The sequence below is a fragment of the Macaca nemestrina genome, chromosome 16 (genome assembly GCF_043159975.1).
Source record: "Macaca nemestrina isolate mMacNem1 chromosome 16, mMacNem.hap1, whole genome shotgun sequence".
Taxonomy (NCBI): Eukaryota; Metazoa; Chordata; class Mammalia; order Primates; family Cercopithecidae; genus Macaca; species Macaca nemestrina.
Genome location: NC_092140.1, coordinates 91,431,159 through 91,457,139, shown reverse-complemented (window position 1 = coordinate 91,457,139; position 25,981 = coordinate 91,431,159). Strand labels below are relative to the sequence as shown.

The 25,981-nt window shown below is 31.3% G+C and overlaps 1 protein-coding gene across 5 annotated transcripts in view; it reads left to right on the top strand.

Annotated features, from left to right (window-relative positions):
• Window positions 1-25,981, top strand: part of LOC105486020 (neurobeachin) — a 747,447-nt gene that overhangs the window by 148,144 nt on the left and 573,322 nt on the right. For 4 of the 5 annotated variants that reach the window (XM_011748656.3, XM_071081645.1, XM_071081644.1 and 1 more), the window contains exons 11-14: window positions 6,881-6,989; window positions 17,429-17,581; window positions 18,712-18,880; window positions 25,437-25,516. In XM_011748656.3, coding sequence (XP_011746958.1) covers window positions 6,881-6,989; window positions 17,429-17,581; window positions 18,712-18,880; window positions 25,437-25,516 — 511 coding nt within the window. Of the gene's footprint in view, window positions 1-4,607; window positions 4,714-6,880; window positions 6,990-17,428; window positions 17,582-18,711; window positions 18,881-25,436; window positions 25,517-25,981 lie in introns of all 5 variants that reach the window. The other variant, XM_071081646.1, reaches the window with a different exon arrangement.

The window sequence follows — 25,981 nt, the reverse complement described above, 5'->3', positions numbered from 1 at the left end:
TTAGAAGTTGTAGCTGCTACAATAAGGTAAGAAAAAGAAAGTCATACAGATTATAAAGGAAAAAATAGAATTATCTGCTTTCACAGAAGACATGATTGTCTATGTAAAAATTCTCAAGAACATGATTTACACATAAATTCTAGCACTAGTAAGCCATGTTTAGCACACTAGTGTCACAAGACACATGGTTCTCATACAAAAATGACTTATATTTCTTTATATTAACAGTGTACAATGTGAAACCACATTTAAAAATGCCATTAACTGTAGCCTCAAAAATTTTAAATACCGAGATACAAATTTCATGAAACATGTATAGGATGTGTGTGCTGAAAACTACAAATTGCTGATGACAGCAATCAAAGATCTAAATAAGTTTAGGGCTATGTCATATTCATGGACTCAGTATATAAAGATGTCATTAAATTGGTAGATACATGTAACACAGTAACAATTAAAATCCCAGGTGAATATGTTCATTAATATAGACAAGATGAGTCTAAAATTTATGTTGAATGACAGAGCAACTGGAATAGTTAAAACAGTTTTGGAAAAGAATAAAGTTGGAAGAATTATACTTACCTGACTTTAAGACTGACTTTTAAGCTGTAATAATGAAGACAGTGTGGTATTAGCAAACACATAAATCAGTGGAACAGAATAGAGTCCAGAAATAGTCCCACATATATATGGACAATTAATTTTTGGCAAAGGTGCAAAAGTAGTCTAATGGAGGAAGGATAATCTCATGCCAGACAAATGAGCCTTGACCTAAACCTCACAATTTATATGAAACTTAACTCAAAAAACTAAGTCTAAATATAAAACATGAAACTGTAAAACTTTTATGGGAAACATATGAGGAAATTTATGGGACTTAGGGTAGGCAAAGCTTTCTTAGTTGTGATGACAAAAGCATAATTCACTAAAAAAAAAGGATACATTTCATTTTGACTTTGTCTAAGTTGAAAACTTTTGCTATGCTAAAGATGCAATGAAAATACACGGTACAGGCTGGAGGAAGATAACAGCAAATTGCTTATTTGACAAAGGATTTATGTCAGGAATAAATAAAGGACTTTCAATCCTTAACAGTAAGACTACAATTCAGTTTTTAAAAGTGGACAAAAGAATAGACACTTTACCAAAGAGAATATAAGGATGTGAAAATAGTTCATGAAAAGATGTTCAACATCGTTAACCAACAGAGAAATGTAAATTAAAACTATGAGATACCATTATATACCTAGTAGAATAAAAAATAGCTATTGAGCTAAATACTGGTGAAGGTGTGCAAAACAACTAAAACCTATTACTGATGAGATTGCCAAATGGGTCAGCCAGTCTGAAATATAGTTTGGCAGTTTATTATAAAGTTAAACTTACACTTATTGTATAGTTTAGCCTTTCTACTCCTGGGCATTTATTTATGAGAAATGAATGAAAATCATGTTCACATAAAAGCCTTTATGTGAATGTTTATAGTAGCCTTATTCACAATTGCTATTCCACAACCCAAATGCCTTTACAAATGAATGGGTATACAAACTGTGGAACATCCATTAATACAATGGAATACTATTCATCAACTAAAAAGAATGGACTCGATATATGTACTTACTTGGATGCCTCTCAGAGGCAATATGCTGAGCTTACAAAGGGAGACTCAGAAGGTTACAGACTGTGTGATTCCATCTGTGTCACATTCTTGAAAAGTAAAAATATATAGTGACAGAGAAAAGGGATAAGTACTAGAGCTTATGGGTATTGAGAAGGTGCGGCTATAAAGCTGAAAAGTGATAGCACAAGTGAATTTTTTGGTGTGATGGAACTGGGCTATATTTTGATTGTGGTGGTAGTTATACAAATCTATGTATTTATTTAACATTCTCAAAATGGTACACACAAAAAAAAGAGAGAGAGAGAGAGAGAAAGAAATTTCATTGTATGACCATTTAAAAAATAAAATTAACTATTAAAAGAATAGAAAATTCCTGGCCTGTGTAAAGCCTAAGTATTAAAGAATTGTTTCAACTTTGTGTAGTCAGCTGTTTATCTTTATTTTCTTGCATTTGCAAATTCCAGCACTTCTAGTGTATGTTAATCCTGTTTCTGTTAAATAGGCTTGGGCTTAGGTGAAAGTGGAGCCAGCACCAAGATAAAGGTCTGGGCATTTGGCTTTCCTGCTGTGGCATGTTTTGACCTTGAAGGGCATTAGAGTATGCATAAATAGTTAAGATCATCCGTGTGTAATTATGACCTGTTTCTAATTTTTCTTTCCAATTTAGAACTTAAGTTCTCCTTAGGGGTTAGGAAGTTACATTATTAAATTTCTAAAGCATTCTTCTATCCATATTTACTATAGTGGTGGCTGTCATTTGTAAAATGCCCAGGACATTTTCATAAAGGGACTATGACATTTAGTGCACTGTAAGGGGCGGCATGTTAGTTGGGGTTAAACTGCAGTACTATTAGACTGTGAAAGTTATTTCTTTTACCTTTGAATGCTTTTAGTAAATATATGAAAGGAGCTTATAATAAAAAGTCGTTCTGCTCTCAAACTATATAAATTTTGTTACATACTGTATACTAATATATAGTAATATAAGAGATTTAGAATGAATTTTTTTACATATGAAAATTTTAACATTTTGTTTTCTTCAGAAGATAAATTGACATGTTTCAAGCACTTTTTTATACTTTTTTAAAACTATATTTGTCAGAAATAAGATACGGTATACAACATAAAATTAAAAATCTCTGACAAGACAAAGGAAGACATGAGTAATAACCTAACTTTTAATAGAGCCTCAAAGGAATGCTCTTAAATATCCATGACAGTGGTAGCAATTCAACTTATAAGGCTGCCTTGCCTTTTTATCAGGATGAAGGAAAAGGTAGAAATTACTGAGAAGAGATTTCACGGCTAGGGGCAGACTTAGTGATTTCGTGTACTATCTTATGTATCCATCTGTCCTTGTATTTTACTGTGTTGCATTTCACAGTTTTCCTTATTTCGTACTGCATTCACTGCCTGTGTAGGCATTGGTCTTCTCTGAGATCACATCTTCATGAGGGCGTTGTCTAAAAGTGACTGCTAAATGTACCTGGAGTTAGAAACATATGGGTTTGCCCCTTCTAATGTTGAACTATGAAGGAAATTAGCTCTTACAACTTACTGTGAGTTTTTTTTGTGTCACCGAAAATTATCTTGGATGCGAAATTGTCTTGGGTGTGGACTTGAATTGATTAACATACAATGAAATCAATTATTTCTGCTGTGATCACTCTCATTTAGGAGGAGTTATGTAGTGAGAGAAATACTATAGAAATATAATATTAAATATTTTACATAATTGTAATCATCTTTTAAAATATTTCACTGTAATTCAGTCCTAAAGTCGGCTTAAAAGATGAAACCTTTTGAAAATGTCCAAAGATTTTTTCCCCCTTATTGATACTGTAAATCTGATTTGGGACTTAATCTACTTAATCAATTACTTTGCAACATTCTTTTATAAGGGGAGGACGTATTAGATTTTAGGGGGAATCTTTACTTTTTATGGAAGGTATTTCCAGTCTTCTTAATAAAAAGATGGTTATTTAAAAAGCCAATCTAGTTGTGGTACTTAGTTTTTTCAGTAAAGACCAAATTGAATAGCCAGTTTATGTCTTCAGAGAGCTACCTTTGAACAGAACTTAGGTTTATATATTCACTCTTAATCATTTTAGTTATGAATTAGGTGTATCTTTATGATATATTGAGTTCTAAATAATATAAGTACCTGAAATGTAATGAAACTTTATGGATCACATTACATGAGTTATCTACATTAGTTATTAAAAAAGTTAAATACAAATTGAAATGGATAAAGTTATAGTAAAATAAGTCAAAATTCATATTTAAATTTTAATGAAATAGAAATATATATATTTTTATTATAAACAAATTAGTTATGTTTATACATAGTTAATAAATATTCTCAGGTATTTGTGGGCCAAGACTGTTGTTGTATTCTTTATCAATAAAGGCCAAAAAGCTCTGGAGAAATAATTAATATGCTAATTTATAAGAGGTATTATTATACTATTTCTTTCATTTTTTCCCATGGTCTAGCCCTTTAGAATCTGATACTTGAAATAAATATTATTTTCTAACTTAAATGAAGCTTATTAAGAATTACAAGATGGTAATTATTTTTAAGAAAAAACACCCACTAGGTTATTAGCATCATTTTCCTCAAAAAGATACAGGATTACAAACTCATATCCATTCCTGAAGTAGAATTGCTACTTATAGAACATGTGTTATGGTACTGTCTGTTGAAAAGTTTAGCAATTATATATCATGACATAATAATCAGCATACTTTTGGTCTGTGAAGTAAAATACTCCTCTGAAAATCTGTTCCCAGGTATTGCTATACTTTTCAAGAGAATGTTCTATGTTGTATTAGTTCTGGCTGACTCAGATACTTGCTTTTTGGTTTATCCTATAGTATATATTTAGATCCTCTACAGATGAACTGATGTGTTCTAGACAGGAAGTGGTATGTAGGAGATATAGGAATGGGCTGAAGTATCCTTTATATTTGCCTTTGTATCTAGGGGAGTTGGAAATAGGCAAGAATGGAGAGAAATTTTGTATGGCAGTACACAGAATTTTGCAAGTTTATTGTGAGCCCTGCAACAATCCGATGCATTTTAGTTACTGGTAAGTTTGTTAAATTATGTTTGAAATTGTACCTCTTCGAAGATGGCCATCTATTTACTATTACGTCCACCATGTCAATTATACCTTATTGTAACGATTTTTTTTTTTTTTTTGCAAAGATGTGGTATTGCTATTGCATTGGGTTTTAGGTATAAATTGAAACTACTTTTGTTAGTGAATGCAATTGACATTTCAATTGGTGTCCTGGTTAATATTGAAGTGAAATTAACACTTTATGGATAGCAGAGTCCTGTGTTAATATTTTGGAATAATAATATTAATATTTCTGTTTTTGTAATGGAACTACACTGTGTTTAGAGGTCTGAGGTAACTCATTAGATGTTTGAGAATGAGTAGTTATTCTGACATAAAAGAATGAGAAAATCCATGTCATCCTTGCAATTTTATATGGTTCTATATAGTAGGGCGATTTACTGTAAGAAATACTTTTTTGCCTTTTTTCATGGATCATAGGGACCATTGTGAGGCATTTCTAGTCTTTCTTTTTGGCAGTGCTCATGTTTAGGAATCCATTTTCCCACTAAATCACTAACTTCGGTGTATGTAAGAATTCTACGAACAGATTAGGAAATTTTGTAATCTCTATGCATAGTTTTCTTTATTCTTTTTAAACATCTAGGCAGATGTGTTATGTGTAATACAGTACTTAGCAATTATTTGTGAAGTGGCCTTGACTATTCAGTTCATTTAAAATGGACTAGATTGTTTAATAGCTGTGCTTCTTTACAGAAACATTTTTTAAAATCCCAAGAGATTCCTTGGTAGTTGTATTTTTCTTGCAAGTGTCTATCTTTGGCTTAAGGACAAAGTAAAAGAATATCATTGATTTGTGATAGTTTACATTTTTTTTGTGGTTTAAGGATATAGGGTCAGTTAATATAATTGACTTTTAATTTCCTGTAACAAAGTACTTTATTTCTAGATACTATATTTTGTCTAGCTGATATGTAATTCATTAAACTATCAATTTTTATAATAATGATAATGGTAATTTTGCTGTTGGTTCTTGTTATGAGAACATTTCTAATTTGAACAAAAGTAGCCACATTAGGAGAAAAATGTATTATCCCTATTGAAACTGGAAGAGCTAGAATAATTCAAAAATTAGAATAACTTCAGATTCCTTTTGGGCTTTAATAATTTTCAAGTTTTCCTTATTACCAAATTGTCTGAATCACTTGTAAAAATGAGTACTTCCTGCATTTAAAATATGTTTAGAAATGTGTGGTTTTACCCTTTCTTATGAATATAAATAGGTAATTTAGGGTATATTATAAAACATTGTAATTGATACTATTTTAATTCTTGATAAAATCTGGTATATAACAATTTATTATGAGCTACATTAAGCATATACAATGAAGGAATATGTATTTCCATTATTCAGAATACTATATTCATGTATCAGTGTTGCTGGTTAAAATCATTATATGTAACTGTGAAGTAATGCATTATCAAAGCTTAATTCAATGCAATCATTTCTTTTTGTTTTATTTCTTCATTCATTCCAAAGACAAATCAAGTGCTTAATCTTTGTCTGACACCTCTTCATCTGCTTTTATGTATTTGTTTATGTATTGCATAATTGTCACTTTTCATTTCAATATTATATAAATAATTTATTTGCTCTCATGAGCTTTTCTTAGGGCATACCTGGACATAAGTGACATGTTACATATTTCTCTGGATTTCTTTTAGCCAAGTGTTTTTGAAGAATAGTTCTAAATGAAAGTTTATTTAAAAATAGGACTTGTTCTTACAAAGCAATATTGCATCTATATTTAAAATTTTAAATAGCTTGTTATTCAAAAGAATAGTCTTTATTATGGAAAATGATATGTGTATGTTTCTTAGGTTTACTTGAAGCCAGACATATAAATATATGTAGAGATAAACTTTGATGTTTAATCTACACAGTTATGATTCAGTTTATTATATTTAATTTGTAAAGAACAACACTAGTTTTCTCATGCTTATGAGGAAATACATTCTTTCATATATAAGGCATAATAGTCATTGTCAGTAAAATAGAAATTAGATTTGAATATGGTTATTATCTTTTGGCATAATAAAATACTGAAATGGAATGCTGTATTTATAATAAACATGTGATGATTACATAATGATGTCTGTACTTTACATGCAGTGCTACTCTTTTGGCATTCCTGGTTGAACTACTTAAAAGTTCAGTAGCCATGCAAGAACAGATGCTGGGTGGAAAAGGCTTTTTAGTCATTGGCTACTTACTTGAAAAGGTAAGTGATATGTGTTGATGGTTTTATTGTGTAGCTTCACAGTTGGACAGCTGACAACCACTAATTATGTTTTTTCTATAATTTCACTTTCCATTGACTTATACTATTTGCTAATTCCCAAACGTCTGAGATTTGAGTGTAGACATGGAATTAACTGGGTATCGGAAGTGTAATTAAGAAAATTTAAATTAAAAAAAGTAAAGAAAAAATGTACATCTATATTCAAGCAATAAGTATCATTTCTCTTAAGGTTTTCTATAGTAGTACACCCTTATTTCTACTCTCGCTTTCTAAGGTGTCACTTACCCATGGTCAACTGTGGTTCAAAAATATCAAATGGAATAAACAATTTATAACTTTTAAATTGTGTGCTGTTCTGAGTAGAGTGATGAAATCTCATGCTGTCCCTCTTTAACAAGCCCTGGACATGAATCTTCCTTTTGTTCAGCTTTTTCATGCTGTATACACTGTCTCCCTATTAGTCATTTAGTAGCTATCTCAGTTCTCAGACCGAAAATCGTGTACATCATCCACTAGGGGTCTTGGAACTATCGCCTCGGGATAAGGAGGGAGTACTGTAGTTGTTTCTTTGCTTTCTTTTCACTTAGATTATTTTCATTTTTTATTTTTATTTTTGAGACGGTGTCTCACTCTGTCTCCCACACTGGAGTGCAGTGGCACGATCTTGACTCACTGCAACTTCCTCCTCCTGAGTTTGATTAAGCGATTCTCCTGCCTCAGCCTCCTGAGTATCTGGGATCACAGGCGCACACCACCATGCCTGGCTAAAGTTTTGTATTTTTAGTAGAGACAGGGTTTCCCCATGTTGGCCAGGCTGATCTTGAACTCCTGGCCTCAAGTGATCTGCCCGCCTTGGCCTCGCAAAGTGCTGGGATTACAGGCATGAACCACTGCGTCTGACCTTAGACTGTTTCTTGAAAGTCTTTTGTATTAAGATAAAAATCTTAATTTATATGTAGTATAAATGGATTTACCTGTTAGGTTTTGTGTTATTTTTTAATTATGCAGTCAAAATTTTTATTTTGTAGTAATAGAAACATTATTTTGTGTTCTTTTTCCCTGCTCTTATTACATATTATTTAAAGTAGTTTTTTCTGATCTATACATAATATAAACAATAAAAATTAGATGGGTTTACTTTTTCCTATTTTGTGTCATTTATGTTTTATGACCTCTTTTGCTTTAGTCACAGCTGTGTTTTTATGATAATGAGTGCTGAATTTCTGATTATGATCTCACAAGAGTTTAATTGTATCGTGATTTCCTTTAAAAGTTAAAGTGGGATTTCATGAATAAATTTTTTTATAACAAATACCTATGCCCTTTATTAGCACTCTCAGACCTCTTCTTATCTGTTAGTTAACTCCATAATATTCAGCTGCTCTGAAAATGAAACTATTTGAGAAGTAATAGAAGTGAGATCTTAACTAAGGGATAAACATATTTCCTTTGGAAAAAAATTGAGAAGATGTTTTGAAGTAGTTTTAATTTTACCTCCAATTGTTTTGCATTTGAAATGTTATCAATTGATTAATGGATAAACAAAATGTGGTATATACATGCAATTGAATATTATTTAGTCACAAAAAGAATCAAGTTCTAAAATATGCTATATTTTATATATTACATGTCTTTATACGTATTTTGTATATAACATGTCTTTTCTTTGAAACAAGTGTTGACCTTTCTTTAAGGATTAATGATTGAAGAGTGGTAGATTGTTAAGTAGATTGATCACTGGCAGCATTTCTTTATTGAGATGATTTTTTCCGTAACGTTACTAAGAACTTAAGGCTCTTTGACTTATTTTTTTAAATGATAGAATACTCTTTTTCTATATCTAGTTTATAATAATTGTTTAGAAGATGTATGATAAGCTACATTTAACATGATTTTGATAACATATGAAATGCCTTTGTAAGATTACTGTGTGTGACAGGATTTCTGTGAAGACTTACCCCTTTAAATATGCTTTCGTTTGTTTACTGAGAATGTATCAGAAAATTATAAAGTAAACATTCTTTTACTTAAAACTTAGCTTATAGTTAGAAATATTTGTAAAAGCCTTCAAGTAAAAATGTATGTTAATATTTCAAATCTTATAATGTCAATTTAGTAGATGCAAAATACTCTTTCATTGTGGTTTTAATTTGCAGTTTTCCTAGATTTTGAATAAAATTAGACATTTTCATATATAATTATAGAAAATTAATCTTTTATCTTCTTTGGTATTCATTTCCTTTACCAATTTTCCTCTGTCATCATGATTCCCGCCCTGAGTCAACCCATAATTCATTTTTTGGCTTTATGAATTGCTTATTCTAAATATTTCATGGAAGTGGGATCATACAATATTTGTCTTTTTGTATTTGGTCCATTTTGCTTAGCATAATGTTTTCAGTGTGTATCCATGTTATAGCATATTTTACAACTTCATTCTTTTTTATAGCTAAATAATATTCCATTAGATGTACGTATACATTTTGCTTCTCCATTCATCAGTTGATACACATTTGTGTTGTTTCTATCTTTTGGCTCTATGAATAAAGCTGCCATGAATGTTCATGTACTGGGTTATATGTGGACATATGTTTTTATTTCTGTTCAGTAGATACCTAGCAGTTAATTTGCTGGGTCCTATGTTTAACTATTTGATAAACTACTGATGTTTTTCAAAGTGACTTCATCATTTTACATCCTACCAACCATATTTAAGAGTTCCAATTTTTCCACATCCTTACCAACTCTTGTTTTGTATGTCTCTTTTTTATTCTGGCCCTCCTACTGGGTGTGAAATGGCTTATCAATTTTAAATTTGCATTTTTGGAATGAATAGTGGTGCTGAATATCTTTCCATATGCTTGTTTTCTATTTTCATGTGCTTATTAGCTATTTATTGATATATGTTCTTTGAAGAAATACCTTTAGCTCTTTTGCCCATTTAATGATTGTGATATGTGCCTTTTTATTATTGATTTGTAGGAGTTTTTTTAATAGATGGATGTTTAGCAAATATATTCCTCCATTCTTTGGATCACATTAATTTGCATTTCCCTGATGACAATAAAGTTGAGGGTATATTTATTTTACTTTTGGATATCTTCTTTTGTTAAATACTGCTTCAGAGTGACAGTTTTCATTTGGGTTGTCTGTCATATTGTTACTGATTTGTGGAAATCATACATATATTTTGGATGTAATCACTTCATTGGATATACACTGCAAATTATCTCTTCTTCTTTGGCTTGCCTTTTCACTCTCTTAATGGTGATTTTTGAAAACAGAAGTTACTAGTTTTAGTATAGGTTACATTTTCAGTTTCTTTTATGACCAGTTAGACCCATATCCCGAAGCCATAAGGTTATTCTGTTTTCTTCTCAAAATTTTGTTTTATCTTTCATATTTAGATCTATAATCTATCTGGAATTGAATTTTATATATGGTATGAGGTATAAAGGTCAAGGTTCTTTTTTTCCCCCATGTATGTCATCTAGCTGGCCCAGTACCATGTTTTGAAAAGATGATTTCCTATCTCATTGCAGTCTAATCTTTGCCATAAATCAGATGACCATGTATGACTGTGAATTTTTGGTGTGTTTCAGACAGTACAACAGTATTTTAATTTGTATAGCTTTTTAGTATGGCCTGATATTTAAGAGTATGTCATCTAGCTTTACTGTTGTTCTTGAAGACTGCCTTGACTGTTTTTGGGTCTTTGCATTTCCATATATATCAGCTTACTAACTTCCACCAAAAAACATGAGGATTTTTACTGTATTATATTGACATCTTTCCTATATTGAATCTTTCAGGTCATATACTTGGTATGTTCTTTTATTAATTGAGATTTTCTTTTGTACTTTTCTCTATGGAACAGTTTCTGTCTTTTTGATGGATTTATTTCCAGATACTTAATATTATTTGATGCCCTTAAAATTTTAATTTTTTACACTTGATCTTACCCAAAAGGCCAAGAAGCAATTAAAATTTTTGATTTTTAATTTGTTAGTGGTACATAGAATTATAATTGATGTTTACTTTGAACTTTTATATACCAGTCTTTCTATTCCTCTATTAAATCTAGTCATTTGTAGATTTTTTCAGAAAAATTTTTGTAGACAATAACAACATTGGAGAATGATTAGTTTTGTTTTTTCTTTCTAATGTTTAGTTTTTTATTTTTTTCCTTCCCTTGTTATGCCACCTAAAAACTGCCAGCACAGTGTTGAATAAAAGTTGTCATAGTGGCCATGCTGTCTTATTCCTGATCTCATGGGCAATGCTTTTTATAATTAGCCAGTAAGTATGATATTTTTAATAGATTACTTTTTGTAGATTTTTTAGTTAAATTAAGGAATTACCTATTTCTAGTTTGCTAAGAGTTTTCTTTATTATAAACAGGTTTTTATCAAACACCTTTTCTGCAGTATTTGAGATGATTATGATTTCTCTTCATTTTTCTTAGTTTAGTGAATTACATTGATTATTTTTCAGATTTTAAACCTTCCTTGTATTCCTGGACTCTCGTTTACTCCTAAATCTACTCGTATTCCAACCTGGCTTTCATTCTTACATGCCCTTTAAGATGGCTCATGTCTTTATCACCAGTGGCCTTCATAATCTGTCCTGTGATTATTTCTCAGTCCTCATCTTATTTGGCCTGTGAATATTTCAGTTGAACATTCTTTCCTTCTGGAAATACTTTATTGTATTGTGTTTTGTGATGGCTTTCTTTCTTTTTTTCTTACTTATTCTCTCTCATTAGTTCTGCTTCATCTTTCTAAGTTCTGATGACTGTTCTGTCCCAGTGATTAATCCTGGAAAGCGTTTCACTTTTCCATCTACACAGTACCTTACTCTAATTGAGATTATCTACTTCTGCAGCTTCCATGATCCTGTAAATACTAATTGCCTCAGTTGTTTCTCCTACTTTTAGTTCCACTTGGATTTCTAGTAATCTTCTTGACTAAATTATCCAAACTTATTTTTCTCACACGTTTCATCCTTCAGAGTTCTTTATCTTATTTAGTGGCATTACCATTCAACAAGTAGTTGAAACCAAAAAGTTAATTCTTTTTGACTCTACTTTTTTTGCACTCTAGATCCAAACTCTCAGGAAATTATGTTGTCTTACTGTCAAAACGTATCCAGAATCAATTACTACTTCCTTACTTCTCAATTCCTTACCATGTCCGTTGATATCATCTTAGTTCAAACCATGATCATCCTTTACCATTGGTTACCTACAGTCAGTTTTTCACTTGCAGTTAGACTAGTTGTCCTAAAATGTGCCCAATCTTATTCAAGTCTTCATCCTTCTCATAATGAAGTCATAAGCTTTATATCTTACATCATCTCTTCCCACTCTTCTTGCTTTCTCGGTTTTAGGCAAGGTCTTTTTGCCTTTTCCTTAGAAACTAATAAAATGGTAAGCATTTACCCAAGGACTTTTGCATTTACTTCCCCCATTGTTTCCATCACCCTTTCTTCAGATGCTCACAGAATATGGTTGTATGCTTCATTCAGGATTTTGCTTATATGATGCCTTATCACAGAAATATTCTCTGATCATTCTAAATAAATTAGTATTCCTTCCATAACCATCAGTGTTTATGTACCCTGCTAATTGTGTAGCACCATTCTGGCATGTTTTATATTTTTTACTAATTTTCTGCCTCCTTCTGCTAGAATGTAGGATTCATGAAAGCAGGGGCAATGTATGTATATATTTGTCTCCCCTTATTGTGATATCTTCAGCACCTAGAACAGTGCTTGGCTCAGTAAATAGTTGTTGAATTGAGTATATGAAAAGTCCTTGCATGCTTGTCTGATTACCTAAGAAAGAGTAACTCTTTTACCTTTCTTAGAGAAATGCTCACATTGTGTTGTTTTTAAATAATCAGTGGCAAGGTTAGTATTAATAGTATAGTAATAGAATTTTCATTTTTTAATTGCTTAACTGATAACAGGTTACTGGTTAACTGCAACTTAGCTTTTGTATCTCCTTGTCATAGAAGATATCTTAGGAAGAGAGTATGTGAGAGGCCTTTTTATTAATAAAAATTTTACTGTTCCACAAAAAATTTTAAGGTGTTTTTGTTTTGTTTTGCCAAAATATGATCTTACGGAAAACTTAGAGGTTATCCAGTGATTCAATAGGATATTTTTGATTGTGGTTAGTAGAAAATTTGATTCAAAGTATCTTAAACATTAAGAAAATATACTAACTAATGTAACTGAAAGTCTAGTATTAGATGGCTTGTCAGTTATATTCTTGGCAAGAAACAGATGGCATACTCAACCTACGTTTTTGAGAAGAGTTTAATGCAAGGGTATTTAAAAAGTTGTAAACAGGGAGCTTGGCAAGATTTGAAGAGATGAGGGAAATAAGTGTTTAGTATAACCCAAAGAGAAAGTTGTTGTAGCTATTAGGAGAAGGGTACCTGATGGGAGTGTGGTCTTCAAGAAAGGAGTATAGTGTAAGTGTACTGAAGGGGTAAAATCTGGAAAATATATACCCAAATTCATTTTCTTTCTGTCCTTTAATTTCTTGGTAATGTCTTCAATTAGTCAAACCCAACTAGAAACCAGTAGGCAATAGAGCATCCCAAGCATGAGAATAGGACAGGGAATGTTGGAAAGGCAGCAAAAGGTTGGAAAAGCAGCAAACAGTAAGCTGTCTTTCAGGGCTGGGTTATCTGGGTCTCAATAATGTCATCAGAGACCCAGGTTTTGTCTGTATCTCTACTGTACCAGCTACAGTGTTGATTTTATGCTAAAGCCGATACTGTTTGAGGTCACAATGCTGCCAGAGAGAATTGGTGCTGTATGCCTTCACATCCAGGTAAAGAAAGTGAGCTCCTTCCTGTCAATTGCTGAGCAAGTTTCTTCTCTCCAATTTGATTGGTTAGCTTAGAGCTTGGCTGGCCTACCATTGAACCAGTTGTTGCTATGAGAATGCTAAACTTTGATACCGAGTCTCTGAGCTAATCATTGCTTGCTACCCTCCCTTATCACTCCCTACCAAAACAACAACAAATGAATAATCTGGTTGGATTAGGCTATTTGGAGCAAAACCTTGAAGTCCTGGGAGGAGCAGAATGGATAATAGACTACTTTATGATGTACCTCTACAATTACAATAGTTTTACACAATTTATTGAATATATACTCATTCACATTATATGTATATGTGTGTGTATGTATAATGGTTTCTACAATAAAAATGAACGTTTCTGATAACCTGTTCCGTTATGGGCTAATCTAAATGTTGGAACAATCTCTTAGATTTTCTATGAGATTTAAATTGTATTTCCATCTAAAAGTTACAGATTTATAACTATAAATTATCCAAGTATAGATCTCCTTTTAAAATAGCTTTACTTGAGAAAATGAATACAAATACCAAAATATAAAAATATTTTAAAACTGTTAATCAAAGGAAATACATCTAAAAGCAGAGTTAGAGATCTTCTTTCTTCTTTTCCCAGGCTGTGTTTTTTCCTACCTATTCTGTTCTTACTCTGTTTTTGAATATGACATTAATTCAGTTAAATGTTTCCTGAGAAATTAGGATAGGGATCAGGAGGAAAAAAGATGAATAAGATAATATCTTTCTTATATTAGGAAAGAGATTTTTTTTTACACTAACAGTAATACAAGGAAGAAGAAATAAGTACTACTAAGAGGTAAAGGTAACATGCAGTTGAAGAGAATATTCATTTATACATTTATATACTATTTACAATCCAGAATAGTAGGATTTTGAGTAGGGAAATTAAAAGACACAATTTTAGAAAAATATTTTCTGAAGAATAATTTTAGAATGCAAATCGGCTACCCAACAGCATTAATTGGTATGCAAAAACAACAGGCTTTTTTTTTTTTTTAAAGTAATGTGGAAGGCCTTGTGTTGCTTCTAGTATATCTTTTAATATCATGGTCCAAGTTCCAAACTTGTTTTGTATTATGAATTCATCAAGTGGATATGTTTATAATGGTCAGCCTGATTTTATAATACAGGTTAATGTTCTTTATAAGGACATGATGAACAATTTTTTATGAGCTACAGTCTGGTCACATAGCATGTTTAGTAACAGGATATGACTGTATTCTATTTTAGAGTTTTACGTGTAAGAGTAGAATGTATCAGATCATGTTCTTGAAATCATTACTACTGAATAAAAATAGAATGTATAAGATAAGCTATGTGAAATTGTAATTAGTGAAGGAGCTGGCTACAGTTTTAAGTAACTAGTGATCTCTTATTTTAATTTCATTCCCTTACAAAGTACTATATTATTTTCATTGATATTCCTTTAAATATGATTACCTGCTCTTTACTTTTTAAACTCAAATGTTTGTTTTGGTTCCCCTCCTTTATTAACTCAGCTATTTATTTAGATCATTTCCACCATCTTTTGTAAAATTTTCATTGAAAATTATGTACTAAATTTTGATTTGAATTTCATTGAAAATTATGTACTAAGTCTTGATTTGAATTTTGTAGGTTATTGCTTATGTAAGCACCATTGGTAATTTTGTCAGACACAAAATTATTATTATATTAATGTGAGATCATTTTTAACCTTGTAATAATTTGAACCAATTAAATGCCCCCTTCTTAGTAAAACCTGTTAACCATCCTTCTACAAATGTTTTATCTGCACCATAGTTTCTTCCATGAACTTAGTAACCTCTAACATGTTACATATTTTTCCTTTTTATTTTATTTACTATGTGTTCCTGCCTTATCATCTCTTAGAATATGTTCTGTGAGGCAGAGTTTTTTCAATTTTGTTAGCTGCTTTTTTGACAATGCCAGGGAGCGTACTTGACTAATAGTGAGTAATCAACATGCATATTTTCTAAATGACTAAAAGTCTTGAGCTCTACCTTTAAGGTAAAGGAAATGTATGCAGAGGTGTTACAAACTGGGGGAGCAAGATGGTAAAGGAGGGGAAGCAAACGTGTCCTGTGGGTGAAATTGGCCCACAGTAATATTCTGTAGGACTCAACAAAGAGGTTTAGTTTTGGTCTTCACCACTCTTTACTGTCTCCTACTCTAGTTTACACATTGTTGTTAGCTATTTGCAATCATTTTAGTTTGTGACCTTTTATGTGGAAGTGTGAAAATTCATGATGTGCTTAAGTCAAATTTATTGAGTTGTCCTTATTATGAACATGAGAAATGTAACTACATCATATGGGAGGTAAACTTGGTAAGACGATTTCATCCCTTTTAAACTTAGATCATCTTAAACTGATATTCAGACTTCAGTCAGTGAAGAAAAGGGAGGAAAGATGTGTTGTGTGATGTGTGCTTTAGGACTCAGTGGTAGGTGGTTCTTTACCCTATGATTGAAAGGATAGTGATACTACAAAATAGTATCACTAGATGAGGAAGAAAAGATTTGTGTAGGTAGATGTATTTTTTGATGTTTGAGTTTGAATTATCAGTTTTAATGAAAAGCATTTTTTAATATTATAGCAATTTTATCTGAAATTGTATTCTAGGATAGCATTGTCCAATTAAAATACAATTCAAGCCTCAGGTGCAATTTAATATTTTCTAGTAAAAAATTGCAGGTGGTATTAATTTTAATAATGTATATAGCCTAGTGTTTTATTTTGATAATATGCAAAATATTATTTCAACATCTATTCAATAAGAAAATGCGATTTTTAAAAATATTCTGAGCTGGAAAAACCCAGTTTTTTTCATACTTACAACGCATCTCACTTTCAATTGCAACATTCCAGCAGCTCAACTGCCACATAGGGCTTCTGGCTACTATATGAGATGGTTAAGCTTTAAGGTTTGGTTTCAATTTTGGAGAGTCTGTTGTTTAAATACGGTTGGTAATAGGTACATGGTGATAGCCATTGAAAATTCTTGAAGCGAGTACTCAGCATAGACATAGTGTTATATGAAGCTATGAAAGCATATGTCATCCAAAGATAGGGTATTTATGGGAGAAGAGAAGATCAAGGAAATAATATTTTAAGCAGTATTTTACATATTTTAAGCTGTATTTTTATATATTTTAAACACTATCACTTTTTATTTCTATGTCTAAGATCTCTTCTTGTATGTCAATTTCTATAAAAAATGAAATGAAGACGTTTACAATATTTCATTTCCTTAGCTTTATCTAATAGTAGCATTATTTAACTTGAATTATTTATCTATAATTGTCTTAGATCGGACTTCAAATAACAAGCTATCACTCAAAGAAATAGCTAAAATTTCAGATATCTTAAAAAATTATATTTTCGTGGCAAAGAAAATATAAATGTTTATTTCATATTTATTAGGGATAGCATATGAAAAATTCATGTGTGCTTATACTAAGTCAGAAATTACACAATTTGATATTCTGGATATTTCAAGCTAGAATTTCTGTTTTCTTTCTTAGTCATCAAGAGTTCATATAACTAGAGCTGTCCTGGAGCAATTTTTATCTTTTGCAAAATACCTTGATGGTTTATCTCATGGAGCACCTTTACTGAAGCAGCTTTGTGATCACATTTTATTTAACCCAGCCATCTGGATACATACACCTGCAAAGGTATGAATTTTATACTTACTCAGTTTGTTTTAGTGCAATGTTATACATTATAGTTGCTGGATCTAAAGTATCCAGTGGAAAACATTTAAACATTTTAGCTTATTTTATAGTTAATCTGCGGCAATTGTGTTAGGCAGTATCAGGAGATCAAAATATTTATAAGTAGTAAAATAAATGAAACGATAGGTAAAAAATAATCTTTGTGTAACATTGCATTCTAACATCTTTAGATGTGATACATACTTTTCCAATGAAGAGAATTAGCCATACCAATTTTTGAAAGACGAGGAAAGAGAACAGAGAACTAATTGTATTATGACTGTAATCATTTTGCTGGAAAATTGCTTTCATTTTGAAGGCAGAATTTATATCATGACATGTAAATAATACTAATTTAAAAATAAATATATACATGAAATAAGTATTTTTCCAGATAATAACAGAAAATTCTTATTATTTTATATACAAGGATTTAGTCCTAGTTGAAATCAATAATGAGGGATTTTTTGATTTTGAGCTTTTACAGTTTAAAAATATCTCACCAAGTTACTAATTATTGCCTAAGCCCAAATCTGAATTTTGAGAACTCTTCTAAGCAAGATGTCTGACATTCCATCTCTATGCTCACATGGTCAGATTGTGAAAGCGAACTATATATTATGGCCATAGGTGAGGAGAATTTGAAATTGCATGAAGTTTTAGGATATATGACAAAAATATATATGTTTTCAGATATGCTTTAGCTGACTGATGTTCTGTTGCTATGAAGAAATTTATACACTGAAAGCTACTGAAATGTATTTTAAGAGCTTTAGTTGACTTTTAAAATATTTTAATCTTTTTATCAGGTTAATTTCAATAAATTATTAAATCATTTTAAAATTATTTAATTGCCACAGCTATTAGGCTACCTTTATTATAATAAGTTTATTAGAATATGTTAATTGCAGATTATATATTTTTAAATATAAATAATATCGAAGAAGAAAGTTATTTTGAACCTCATAAAAAATGGTCATCTCTTGACCTTTACTAATTCGCATTTAAATTAAAACTGAATGTATATTTATAATATAAGCACTTGAGGCATTTTAAATTCATTTTGATGATTTGTTAATATTCTGTATTAGGTTCAACTTTCCCTATACACATATTTGTCTGCTGAATTTATTGGAACTGCTACCATCTACACCACCATACGCAGAGTAGGAACAGTATTACAGCTAATGCACACCTTAAAATATTACTACTGGGTTATTAATCCTGCTGACAGTAGTGGCATTACACCTAAAGGATTAGGTATGTATAACACTTCCTCTGTATTTACATTTGCCTATGATTATTCTGTATTCTGAGTACTGTTACAGTGAGCAGTGTACATGACTGTGAAATCACTGAAATGTTTTCTTTCTTATGTAGCAAACTGGCATATTGAGAATGGTTTGTGGTAAAGAAGTTTAGGGCTTTTCAATATTAAATTATTTTGGAATAAAATCAGATAAAAAACAACAGTATTATTTTAGCCTATATGCTTTTTTCATTCAGGAAAATACTTCATAATATTAAAAACAGATAAATCATATTGGTTATAACTGGTGTGTTCTAATACATCAGTTGCTTTCAACATTTTCAGATTGCTACTTTTTAAATTTTTTTTTTTCCAAATTTATCCTTTGTTCTCACTATAGTGGAAACTAATTTAGTTCTTCACTGTGATTTCTTTTTTGTTTTGAAAATATAGCCAGTTTTTCTAATTATACAAAAATATAGAAAATAAAATAATACAGAAGAAAAAATATATTTATGACCCAAACCCCAAGAATAATTACTGATATGATTTTGTCATGTTTTCTTCCAGTGTTTCTCATTGCATACATATATGAAAATATTTAAACTTTATAATTATAGATTGAGATTTTCTCAATTTTTCTATCTTGTTCTTTTCTCAGCTTAATGTAGCAATGTAAGGGGATGTACCATTTACATTGTTTCTAAAGTTTTGATTCTGTAAATATTAGAGAATTCTCTCATTTATATATGTGTTTACCTCCATCTTTGATTTGTTTAAAATTACTGAGAAGGGGGCTAATGACAAATATTTTAAATTTTTTTCAGGAATGTCATATTATTTTACAGTTTTGCCAGTAGTATGTTACAGTACTTCCTTTTGCGTGCTCACAATAGCATTGAATATTATAGTTTTATAATAATCCCGTTGATAAGGAAAAATAGCACTTTCCAATTTTTTTCTTTTTTCTTTTTTTTGAGACAGAGTCTTGCTCTGTCACCCAGGCTGGAGTGCAGGGGCTAAAGTGTGTTTCCTATAAGCAGCATATATTTGGATTGTGTTTCTTTTTTTTTTTTTTGAAACGGAGTCTTGCTCTGTCACCCAGGCTGGAGTGCAGTGGCGCAATCTCGGCTCACTGCAAGCTCCACCTCCTGGGTTCCCGCCATTCTCCTGCCTCAGCCTCCTGAGTAGCTGGGACTACAGGCGCCCACCACCATGCCCCGCTAATTTTTTTTATATTTTTAGTAGAGATGGGGTGTCATCGTGTTAGCCAGGATGGTCTCGATCTCCTGACCTCGTGATCCGCCCAACTCGGCCTCCCATTTTACTATTTTAATATTTACATAAGCTTACTTTTATTATGTCTTTTTATTTTATTAATGGGGCTTTAGAAGTTAATTATACTCAGATCTGTTATTTTGTCCTTTTATGGCTTCTTCCATTGCTTTTAAGTTGGTAATGCCTAAAATTTATTAGATTTTTCTGCCAAGCACTCTACATATTAATTTAATAATATATATAGTAATTATAGACATATCCATATACATACATAAGACTGCATCTATATATAACTTTTTTTTTGATATCATCCTCATTTTAAAGATTAGGAAACTGAAAGTCAATACAAACCCACCAGCACCAAAATTTGAATCATATCCATCTGACTCAGAGACGTAGTTCTTAAATGCTACACTATGATAGCATTTGCTCTAAACAGATCTTATATTCACACATAATAATTTTTGCCTTATAATATTAATTTCTAATTTACAGAAAAGTTACAAAGTTGTAAGCATTGCACAAAGAATTCTTATATGTCCCTCACCAGATTCTCAGTATTTTATATCTTACCACTTTAGCCTTTACTATTCTCTCATGCTCTCTTTTTATGTATATATAAGCACACCTGCAGATACATACACATATTTTTTTCTGAATCAATTGATAATAAATTGTAGACATGATACCCTCTCACCTCTAAATATTGTGTATTTCCTGAAAGGTAAAGGCACTTTGTTAAATAACCAGAGGATACCCATTAATATCAGTAAGTTAGCATTAATATAATATTATCATCTAATTCACAGACCCCATTCAAATTTCACTAATTACAATAATGATGCCCTTTCCAGGAAAAAAACTCTTTTGCCCTAAGTCTGTTAAGGATCATATGTTGTGCTTAGTTGCATTCTTACTTTTAATGTTCTTCAGTGTAGAATAGTTTTTTAGTATTTCCTTGTCTTTCAGGACCTTGACATTTTTGAAGAATACAGACCAGTTATTTTTTTTGGATAACCTTAAATTTGAATTTTCTATTTGTCCATGATGATTCAGGTTTTTCATTTTTACAAGAAATTACAGAAGTCATATTGTATCTGTCTCCTTGTATTGTGTCAAGGAGGCACATGATGTTGAGTTGTCCTTTTCCAAGTGATGTTAACTTTAAACATTTGATTAAGGTGTTATCTTCCAGGTTTCTTCATTAAAAATCACTCCCTTCTCTTTGGTAATTAATAAATATTTGGTGGAGAAATACATTGAAACTATATAAATAACCTGTTCTTCAACCAAGTTTACTTGTTTTAGTTCGTTGATGATTCTTACTAGAAATTATCTTTATTGTGATGACTGACAAATGATGATGTTTTCTAAGACATAATTAAGTTGGCGTATCTGCTGTGAGGAAGAACTTGTTTTACTCCTCCACTCTGTCTGTCTGTCTGTCTGTCTGTCTATCTATCTATCTATCTATCTATCTATCTATCTATCTGACATCTTTTATATCAGTATGGACTCATGTATTCAATATGTTATATGAACAGTTGGCATACTTTCTTTGCAAAGGGCCACATAGTGTTTTAGGCTCAGGGAGCCATAATGTCTCTGTTGCGCATAGTCAGCTCTGACATTGTATTGCAGAAATAACCACAGACAGCATGTAAATGAATAGGTGTGGCTTGTTTTAGTGAAACTTACAGAAACAAGTGGCCTGATGAATTTAGTCCTAGGGCTGTGGTTTCTCTGTCTCCTGGGTTGTATCATTATTTTAATGCTCAAGATTTGGCCAGTAGGACCCTTCACATGGATTATGGGACAAATGCCCATAAGTTTTAATACTTTCTTACTTTCTGAAACAAGATGTTTCTGACTTGTCCTACACTTTGCTTATCCCAGCCCTGAAATTAGCCATTTTTCCAAGAAGCCCTGCTTTGCTTGGTGGATATGGTTTTTAGGAACCAAGATCTGGATGTGAGGTGTGCTTCTTGGTTTTTGAATGTCTTTGCTTCTACATACTCTTAGTGGACAGATCTAGGAAATGACGTTCCTATCTATGTATATAGGTATATCTCAACTGATTTATCTATATTAAAACCATGAGTTCACAGCAGTACCTTCAATTCCAGTCCAAAGCCACATGGCTCAACCTAGCCTCAAACTTTTTAAGTTGCAGCTTTCTTCTTCAATAGTGAGAAATCTTGCTTCTATTGTTTTTAATACATTTATATATTTTCTTATTCTACTTTGTAAAACCAGTGTTTTGATATATACGCCATAACCTTCTCAGCTTTAACATTGCTAGTCATCTGTAACCATACCCTCAGATTTAACTCTGTATGGCCCTTGTTGTCTCCTCAGCCCCAGTTGTTTCTTTGGCACTGGCCACCCTCCTGACCTCTACTGTCTCCTTGGCCTGACCCTGGAAGTCCTTCCAGACTCACTTGCCTCTTTGGCTCTGTAAGACCCTGGGGATCACCAGAGCCTCTGCTCCTTCCATAGAACCCTTGCCCCTGAGGCCTCACTGGCTGTAGCTACATCAAAGAGAGGGAAAGGAAGAGAACCAGTACATATATTTTAAATGAAAATGACAGGAAAGTGGAATGAGCGTTTATTTTTCTTTGTCATTTAAATAATTATTTTACTTTAACATTTTAATGCTTTGAAATTAATTTTTTTTATATAGTAGAATGTAAGGTTCTGACTTGAAGTATGTAGTTTTCTAAAGGACAGCATTTTTCAATACCATTTTAAACAAATGCTTTCTTTTAAGGACACTCTAAAGATAATTTGCACGACACTAACTTTCGTAGAACTGTTCATGTGTAGGCACTCACCTTGAGAAGTAGGATATTTTTGCTTTGACTATGACTTAACACTTTTGTCTCTTAAATTATGATTTATATAGTTAACTGTAGAAGCATTGAGATATAGTAAAAGTATTATAGGACAGGTAATATGTATTTATGGTAGCAAGTGAAATAATACAAAGGTTTATAAATAAAATGTTACTACTCTCCCAGCTAGCCAATGTTACCAGTCTTGTATATCTTTCTACTGCCTTTTCTCTGCTCATACAAACATGAGCTTACTCATGCACACACATAGGTGTTTCAAAGCTTTATTTTGAATATATCATGAACACAAAGTGGTATAATTACATATATCAATGTAATATGTAAACATGTTATAAATATAAATATAAATATAAAATGAACCTCACTTAAACATCACTAAGCTTAAGAAACAGAACATTCCCAATGAGCCTGAATATTCTCATGCGTGATCACATCTCTTTTCTATTCCCTGTCATAGAAATAACCCCATCCCAAATTTTACATTATTTCTTTTCTTTACTTGGGTGCTTATTATTTTTTTTACTATGCTTTGCTCTTTTACTATTTATGTATGTATTACTAATTTATTGTTTAGCTTCTGTATGTTACATAAATAGTGTTATTTGGGGATTTGTTTTTTCATTCAATTTTATATTTGTTAGATAAATCGGTTTGTATTTTATTTTGTAGAAATGGATTTATGTCAAGCACAAAGCACACAAATATGTATATATTTCTTTGCAGCATGCTGTTTGTATTGTGCAGTATACAATAAAAGTGATTATTGCTAACATTTGAGTGCTTATGATTAAAATGGGCCTGGTACTAGTCTAATTCCTTTACATATGTTGACCCATTTTATCCTCACACCACGTCCTATGACAAGCAGTAGTATTATTCTTACCCTAACAATGAAGAAGAAAACAAACCTAAGGCACAGAGATGTTATAAAACTGGTCCAATTTTATTAATTGGTAGCAGAAATAGAAGTAAGAATAAGGAAATTATTACTAAGGCAGTATCTGTGTGTTTTTGGATGGAATGGGGATGTGATCAGGAAAAGGAATGTGGCACAGAGCTGAGGTCTGGAGCATGGTGAGGGCTTTGGCACGCAGGGCAGGATGGGGCCACAATCAGTTGTTAGATATTCAGGAATTTTATGAGCTGTTTGTTAAACTGTTGGTATCTTGAACTTGAAATCAGATTATTATTAATATGATAGAAATCAGAAATACATAAATGCTCAAAATCAGGACCTCATCCCTCCACTCTGCAGATAATTCCTTTACCAGCATACCAGTGGTTGATGGGTTTCCCTGTCAGGCTACTGTCAGTGTTCAATTTATTGACCAAAGAAGTGTTTATACAGGTGTTCATTTTATGATAATTCATTAAGTTGTTCATGTATGTTTTCTGTACATTGGCAATATTTTACAATGAAAAGTTTTTTTAAAGTAATACCAGTGTCAATAGGAGGAGAAGAGTACTTTGTGCATCTTGGTGGCAGTGGGGCAATAAAAGGTGGAGAGCAGTCTGGGAAATAGGGAAGATATTTCTTTTATTATAATAGGTGGGATGGATTTTTTGGATAATAACTTGCTTGCAGATGTAATAATCTTCATGTAAATATTAAGTGAATAAGCAGATGCTATAAATTATACATGAAGGGATTATGCTTTTAAAACTTGTCAAGCAGTAGATAAATACTGGTTGCTACAAGAAAGGCTTAATGTTAAAGGATTTTTATGAAGCCAGCTTCATTTTTTAAAAGTATTCTTTATTGTATATTATGCATATTACATGTATTATATTTTCATTTTTTAAAATAATTAGATATTTTGAAATTACTTTAAAATTTGTACATTATGATAGAACTGTTATGCACATCTTAATATTTTATGCTCATTTTCACTTATTGACACAGCATTTCTTAAATGCCCTCAATAATATGTATTTTCTGTATACAAGTGACATAGAAGAAATCTGCTGAAAAGCAGATAATTACAATAAAACAGAGTGTCATTTTTTCTGTGCTTTGTTAAATAATGTGTGGGGTGAAAATGGAGAGAGTCCTTAAATGAAGACAAATTTAATTGAGAATGGAAGACATATTGGAAAACCTATTAATGTAATAAAAACAAGAAAGTATTAAAGTATTAATATAAATAGTTGAGGATTATACATTTATAAATGGATATTAATATATTACAACTTTTTAAAAAGTTCTTTTTTCCACAAAATCAGACATTCAGTAAATAATTTGAAGTTGCCAAAAATTTGAAAGCTAATTTTTGGATACTCACATATTATTAAAATTGTATAACATTAATATAAATGTTGTAATTTAAATACATATAATTATTCAAGAATGCCATGGTATCCCAACATAATTGCATTTAGCTTATTTAATATCTTGTATTTTTTATTTTTACTTTTTTTTTCTGTTTTGTTCTAGATGGTCCCCGGCCATCACAAAAAGAAATTATATCACTGAGGGCATTTATGCTACTTTTTCTGAAACAGCTCATACTGAAGGTAAAATAATTTTATATAATTTAGAATTACAGTATATTAGGTAGAAAGGAATTTCTGGCATGTTTTAAAATTATTATTCTTAAATTAGTAATAGCTACCTTTAAGTGATGAATTGCTTTCAAAATTCTGCACATCTTAGTATTAACTTTTATTGAACTTAACTAACTTCTGGTTAAATGCTCTCTGAAATCTTCCCTATTAAGGGATGTGACAGAAATGGACAAGGAACATATGAATAAGAATTGAGCCCTTATTCTTATAATAATTGACCCTTATTCTAGAGAATGATCTGTGTGCCAGTTTAAGAAGGCTTACATAACGCATTTTATTGTAGTAGGATGTTTTAAATGTTAAGAGGAAACCAAAGTGAAAATAAAAATAAATTGTGGGATAGTACCCAAAAATTGATACTGTATAGTCTTGCATTTATATTGTTTTAAGGAAAGAGTAAGTGATTAGAAAATA